The sequence below is a fragment of the Arachis ipaensis genome, chromosome B05 (assembly GCF_000816755.2).
Source record: "Arachis ipaensis cultivar K30076 chromosome B05, Araip1.1, whole genome shotgun sequence".
NCBI classification, from domain to species: domain Eukaryota; kingdom Viridiplantae; phylum Streptophyta; class Magnoliopsida; order Fabales; family Fabaceae; genus Arachis; species Arachis ipaensis.
Genome location: NC_029789.2, coordinates 6,115,379 through 6,122,298, shown reverse-complemented (window position 1 = coordinate 6,122,298; position 6,920 = coordinate 6,115,379). Strand labels below are relative to the sequence as shown.

The window sequence follows — 6,920 nt, the reverse complement described above, 5'->3', positions numbered from 1 at the left end:
AAACAAATAACACAAAAAATATGCGCATATCAATGATAAAGTGAACAAACTCCATATAACATTAAAATGGATAAGATAAGAACTTTGTTAATTAATTTTGATTTTTTAATTTATTAGTTTTTTATATATCTTTTATTTTTTGGATTATTTTATTTTATTTGGTATTTTAATTTATTTTATTGTATTTTTTTATTTTAAAAATTTTAGAGTCTAAAGGACTCCTATTCAAATGATTCAAACCAGATGATTAAGTCACCAAAAAAAAAACCAGATGATTAAAAAGTGGTTTAAGAGAATAGATTTGAATTTGGGTAATTTAGCATTTATTAATGAATAGCTACTAGAAGAGAAAAATTATTGCATAAATAACAGAAATAAGTTGATAATATATAGGCTAATTTAGAAAACCAAAAGAAAGTAAAAAAGTAACAAAAATTAACTTTAATTTTGAAGATAAATAAAAAGATGTGACATTTTATACATTAGATAATTTAAATGATACTTATTATTATAGGAAGTTAAAAATATTTTTACCTAAAATAAATTTCATAATAAAATTGAGTTTGGAGAGAGAGATATAAAATTTTCTAACTAATTACAAAATTTTTCTATTTATCTTTATATAGCGTTTCACTTTAAGTAACTATTTTTTAGCGATAATATTCAAATGATAAATTAATCTCACTTTTATAATACGATGACATTATTTCAAAACATGCAAAATGAAATAATAAAGTACAGTTTAATTAATGTGCATAATAAAATAAACATAAAACTTATATAGTAGTAGTCAAATACGATAACAATGATTATTTTTTGTCCAATGTACTATATTAAACTGCGACTTTAATTTATAATTATTAATTAAAAAACTTACAATGATGTATTTTTATTTTTTTATTATTTAGTTAAAAATAATATATTTTGATATTATTTTTTAGAATTATTGACATCAAATTTTGCTAATATAGCAAAAATTTTGAGTATTTTTTGTCTTAAATTTCTTCTTAGTCGAACCAAATAAGACAACTAACACGCGCATCAAGAAAAAAAATTATAATTTTTATACATTCAGATATTCAAAAGACACAAAAATTTCTTTTAGCAAAACTTAAACAACTTATAAAATTTAAAAAAATAGTTGGTTATAAATAAAAGTGATAGACAAAATTAAAAGTTGTGATAATGATATTTGGTGATAATTAACAACCATCGAGTGAAGAGAAGGTGAAAGAAATTAAAATAAAAACATAAAAATTAATTTCTTAAAAATAATAAAAAAGCGGCTGAACAGGCACGATAGTGTCGGTTGAGCCGCTAGTATCTATAATTCCAAGGCTACAACTATAAGGTATTTGTACTAAGTAACTAGTATTTCTTATACTTGAAGACCGCATGCGGGTGTGTGCGCGCTTGCGCCATTTTTTTTTTTTTCTTCTCTTCCGAATGAGAAACAAAAAGTATATGCGTCGATATTAGCAATTTGGCATCCAAGATGTGCTTTAGAATAAACTTGTTATTTTGGTTTTGTTTTGCACATCTTGTGTTTGGAAGAAGACCCCCTGATAATTGTTGACAGGGACATCTATTGATCAGATTTTACTGAAAGACAAGCAATTCTATAGAATTGTTGATTGTTGAGAACCCAGTAATGAAAATATTTAGTAAATATTGTTATCTCTAAAGAAAAAAAAGCCTTCAGTAAATTGTCGTTGTTTTTATTTAGTTATGCATGCAGTTTTGGGAATATAACTATTATAAGTAAGATTGATGTACTTCTAAGTTCTAAGATTCTGATTTTACCTTACAGGAATATTTTTCAGAATGAATCTTGCATTAGCCTTAAAGATCTAGCTTCTTGGCTGATGGTGGCATTTGTACTCTCCCGTGAGGTTCCCGATATTTTTCATAAGGTCACCGCTCTCTTCACGTTTACCACTCATTGGCAATGTTTTTCACTTTATTGGTTTAATATTCTATTTGAATTACCATAATCTTTCGTTTTAATAGTGTATTTATTCTAGTAGAGTAGTAGTGTAGATTACTTCCTCAGAGTTTTTAATGCATCAGTCAAACAATAATTGAATCTAAACTTTATATATGGCCTATATATATAACACGCTGCTATAGCGTCTAGCTACTATCATATTGATTATCTTAATCCTGATTTAGAGGTTGATATGGTTTCATCCCTTGCTCTTTTATCATCTGAACTGACCTTAGTCAAATGTTGATACTGCAACAGGTGTCTCAGTTACTTGCTGTGACATATGTTGTTTCTAACTCGAGAGAGCAACTTTCTCTGCCATATATTAGCAAAAGTTTGGGTGAAAATGCTTGGGCTTCGTATTTCCACCAAGCGTCCATTGGAACTCATGATACTCACTCATCTCGTCTAACTGGAAGATGCAAGGTACAACCCCTTGTCTTTGGTCAATTATCGTGCATAGTTTTTTCAGTAATACTTGTTCCTTTGTCTCAGTGTCCTTTATTTGACTTAAATCAATTCTCATTACATCTAACTAAGTTATGTATGTACATCATGAAATGGTTAAGAGTCCAACCTAGATGGCACAAGAATTTTATTCAATGGGTTAGAAACCTGATCATTTAGTTAATCAATAATGAGTGACTGCTATCACTCAAATCTTGTAACTGTATATTAATTACTACTTACTTGGATCTTAAAGGTGACATATTGTAAGTTATGATAATTATGATATGTATGTTTATCAGTCAAATTAAACATTGTTGTCTGTTTTTTTCATCGTTAAATTTCAGGGTTCAGATAAATCCAACATAGGAGGGACATACAACTTATCCAGGTAACAGTTGTGCTTATTATTGCATCATAAAGCCAACCTCCAATTGATATACAACCTGAAGTCTTGCCTCTCTCTTCCTGCAGGCTTGTGCCTGATGACACTGAAGTTCTTGCAGAATGTGTAAAACAGTTTTTGGGTGGTCTTCCATCTACAACAGTCATCTGCCTGACTTTACTTGGACATGATTATGCTAGTTTACTCAAGGAATTTTCCCCTAGTGTTAAAGCATGGATACTGTTGTCCAGACTCACTTTTGAGAGTGAACCTATAGTAGCATTATTGCCTTTGCATCCTATTTCAGAAGGTACACACACATATAGCCACCAAGTATCAATCGTAAGATACTTAACAAGATCATTTTTCTTTCCATTTCCTTTTTTTTTTTTACTTTTAAATTTTTAATTGCAACATCCAGATGAAATTGATCCGCCAATACTTCCCAAGTATAAAATTTTAAGAGATTGGTCGTGTCCATGGGGTTCGACAGCCTTAGATGAAGTAGTTCCAGCATTCAAAAATATTTTAAAAGAGGATTATTCGCGAGAATTGGAAGAAAATACATCTGAACAGCAGCAGCTGTGGTGGAACCATAGGAAAACGCTTAATCAACGTCTTCGTCAATTGCTAAGGTGTGCTACCCTCTGTATGATTTTCTGAGTTGTCTTGTCTGGCATTAACTTCGGTTAACGGGCTCTCTTATTGATAAGCATATTTTGCATGAAGCTCCATAGTTATTGAAACAATCACTTTATCAAATTTTTATTAAAAGATCTAGAAACTAAAAGCACCACTATGCGCAACGACAGTCACGGACATGATGAAGTAAGTTTGAATTTTAAGAAACTAACTGTTATGTGTATCCCTCAACTATTGTCACACCTTACCATGCAGGAGCATTGAAGAATCGTGGTTTGGATCATGGAAATGCTTGCTTCTTGGAGAATTGTTAAATTGCAAGAATTTTGAGTCTCTGCTTGAGCATCTTGTGAAGGAGTTAAGATCTGAATGTAAATTGGAAGTTAACGAGGGCCTCGTCAGAGTTATTCTTGGAGGAACCAGACATGTTTGTGGACGAGAAAAGCTAAAGTGCAAGAAAGACTGCTATATTGCTAAAGTAGGCCATTGTGATCAAGGAATGAGTGGGATATTATTAAATGCAGCCGATGGTTTTGGGGTGTCATCTGATAAAGCTTTTCAACTGTTGAAGCATGCATTGATTGAGCTGGACGCAGATAAGTATAGTAAAAGAGAGCCAATTATTCTTGTGTTAGATTATGAGGTGCAGGTAATTGTTCTCTGACATAAAACTAGTTAGGAATTAAATTTCGAGTTCTACTCTATGGATTAATTAAAGAGAAATGATATGTAGTGGTTAGAAAACGGAAGAAGAAAAATGTCCCTCATTTCCCTCAATAGATCCTCTGCATGCCTTCTATATACTAAATCCAGATGGAACCATCCCTGAATGTCAAAATGAATTTGAGAATTGGTTTAAAGAGAACAATTTGAAGGTATTTTGCAATTTGAAGTTGGCAGGAGAATAATTGGTTTATTTGTGTGTCTACTGAATCAAATTTTGTTACTCCACAGGGGAACACAGGTTTGGCACCAACCCGAAAATTATGGGCTTCTGCATTGGAGAAGCACGACCTTTTTATATACATCGGGCATGGAAGTGGTACACTCTGATAAAATATCACTAAATTTAAATATAACTATCAATCTCTTCTTATTACTGATGACGGTTGTGTTTTCACTTTTTCACAGGAACAAAGTACTTTAGCTTGGAAAATTTTCAGCATCTAAAAAAATGTGGTGCTGTGGTGTTTGTTAGGGTGCAACAGCGGTACCGTTTACTTGCAGAGTAACTGTGCACCGCTATGTATTCCCCTGCAATATCTTGCAGCCGGTTCTCCGGCTATTGTTGCTAATTTGTGGAAAATATCAGCAAAAGATATCAGTACATTTGGTAAATACTTGCTCGAAGCGTGGGTCAAGAAAAGATCTGAACTTGAAAAAGAATGCCCTAACAACAACTGTGATCACCCACCAACACTTGGAGCTTTCATAGGTCGTGCACGGGATGCTTGCGAACAAGAATTTATGACAGGTGCAGCACCTGTATGCTACGGTGTTCCTACTCGGATTTGTGTGAAGAAGAGAGTTTCGTCCATGGCCACTTGATACTCGTTGACTTAATCATCAAACCTTAGTGAGTGGTAAGGATCTTGGGTATTATTTTGCTCGAGTGGTTGGATTTTTGGAGATGTGTATGTTCTTTTTTGGTATTATAAAGCGGCATCAAGCCCAAAAGGAAACAGAAAGACTAGAAATTAAGAATTAATCGAAGTGTGGCAGAGGCACCAATGGCCAATATGTTAGCCTCAGTAACTTAAGATTGGGTTGTCCAATTCAGTAAAAAAACTGTGGTACATTTTTCTCTTTAGGAGAATGTTTCTCTCATAACAGAAGAGTTTTTGAAGGACATATGGTTCTTTCTTTTTACACTTAATCAAATATGACAAAAACATATCTTCTGACTTATCCAGTACATTATACAAATCTTTGGTACTTCTTCTAGTAAAATCTAACCTAATATTTTCTATACAATATCCATCATTACGTTAAAATTTATTGAGTTTCAATAGAGAACTTTAGACTTGAATTCATAGAAAAAAAATACTTTTTTGCAGAAGACGGCGCAACAAGATTTTAGAACAAACTGCTTGAATCTTGTTGAAAAAGTGATCACGAATAAGGAACTTACCTTCAAAATCATTAAGAACATTCTAATTGGAGTTTGAGAAAATTTTGAAGATATGCCAACTTCTGAAGTGGACAAAAACAAAGTTCTAGTTTCAAGAACAAGATGAAAGGACTATAAATATTAAAATAAGGGCCTTAGAATCTAAGAGGCTATATTCTAAACTTTTAAACGTGGATGCAAGAAAATTTCATATCTAAGGTTAGACATGATTTTTTGGAAATTGGATCCAAATACATAGACGTCTCCAAGAGTTCATTAATGTGGAATCATCAAAGGAGATTGGGAATAAAATAGGCTTGGTTGTAGAGGCTGAAGACCAAATGGTAAAAAACACTCTAAAAAATTTTTTTCTTAAAGTTAAAATAGCAATACCAGATTCAAAACCTATATCCACAGGTTTTATTTGAACAGTGATAGATTACCAAAGACATGGATACAGTTAAGTGATTTCTAATATTTAAAAAGTAAGTAACAATATTAAAAAAATATGAAAAAATATTATTACTAATATTTTTTAATTAAATAAAAATTTTCAAATCTCATAAAATGATTTTTTTTTTCTTTTTGTAACCGTCTTTTTTTATTCATTTGATATTAATTCTATCTGTTTCAACTAGTACAACTAAGAGATCTTTTTCAACTATGAATATTGTGAAAAATAACTCAGAAACAAAATGAAAGACGAATTTCTTGCTAATTGTCTTTTAATTATATTGAAAAGAAAATTGCTCAAAAAATTTGACACAAATTCTATTATCGATGAATTTTATGATACGATAGTACAAACATATTTTTTGTACTTTAAAATATATTCTCTATCGGTATATTTTTATAATACATCTTATATTATATAATTTTTTATATAATTTTTAATATTATATGTGTTATCGCCCCCTTGATAACATTTCTGGATCCGTCCCTGATTGTATGAACTGCGGTATTATCAATCATAACAAGAAGGAATGCAAGGATCCAACGACAATGTCAATCTGAAACCCAACGGAACCAAGGTATTTGGCTGGTTTGGGGAGTAACACAAGCAAGAGCGTTGAAGCCAAAAGAATACAGGGTAAGCAGGGAAGAGAGTAGCTCGGGGTAGAATAAGAGAGAGGTGACGCATGAAGAACATGATTGGAGGAAGGGAGGTGAGTTAATACAGGAGACAACAGGGAGTAAAACTTGTAGTGGACAAGAAAAAAATGGGAAATAGAAGGGGACAGTATAGCCGAAGTTCCTAGAAGAACTGGCAAAAAAGATCATAAAGATGTGAAAAAAGAGAAGAATATCCTTGAAGATCTGCTTGTCAGAGAAACTGAATCAAAAGAAGT

General features: G+C 31.8%; 1 protein-coding gene across 2 annotated transcripts in view; it reads left to right on the top strand.

Annotated features, from left to right (window-relative positions):
• LOC107642676 (separase-like) overlaps positions 1-5,176 on the top strand; it is an 11,106-nt gene extending 5,930 nt beyond the window's left edge. For both annotated transcript variants that reach the window (XM_016346098.2, XM_021122909.1), the window contains exons 5-13: positions 1,322-1,351; positions 1,811-1,913; positions 2,246-2,413; positions 2,782-2,825; positions 2,909-3,129; positions 3,241-3,454; positions 3,717-4,336; positions 4,416-4,503; positions 4,593-5,176. In XM_016346098.2, the coding sequence (XP_016201584.1) occupies positions 1,866-1,913; positions 2,246-2,413; positions 2,782-2,825; positions 2,909-3,129; positions 3,241-3,454; positions 3,717-4,125 (1,104 nt within the window). In that variant the 5' untranslated portion in view covers positions 1,322-1,351; positions 1,811-1,865 and the 3' untranslated portion in view covers positions 4,126-4,336; positions 4,416-4,503; positions 4,593-5,176. The remainder of the gene's footprint in view (positions 1-1,321; positions 1,352-1,810; positions 1,914-2,245; positions 2,414-2,781; positions 2,826-2,908; positions 3,130-3,240; positions 3,455-3,716; positions 4,337-4,415; positions 4,504-4,592) is intronic.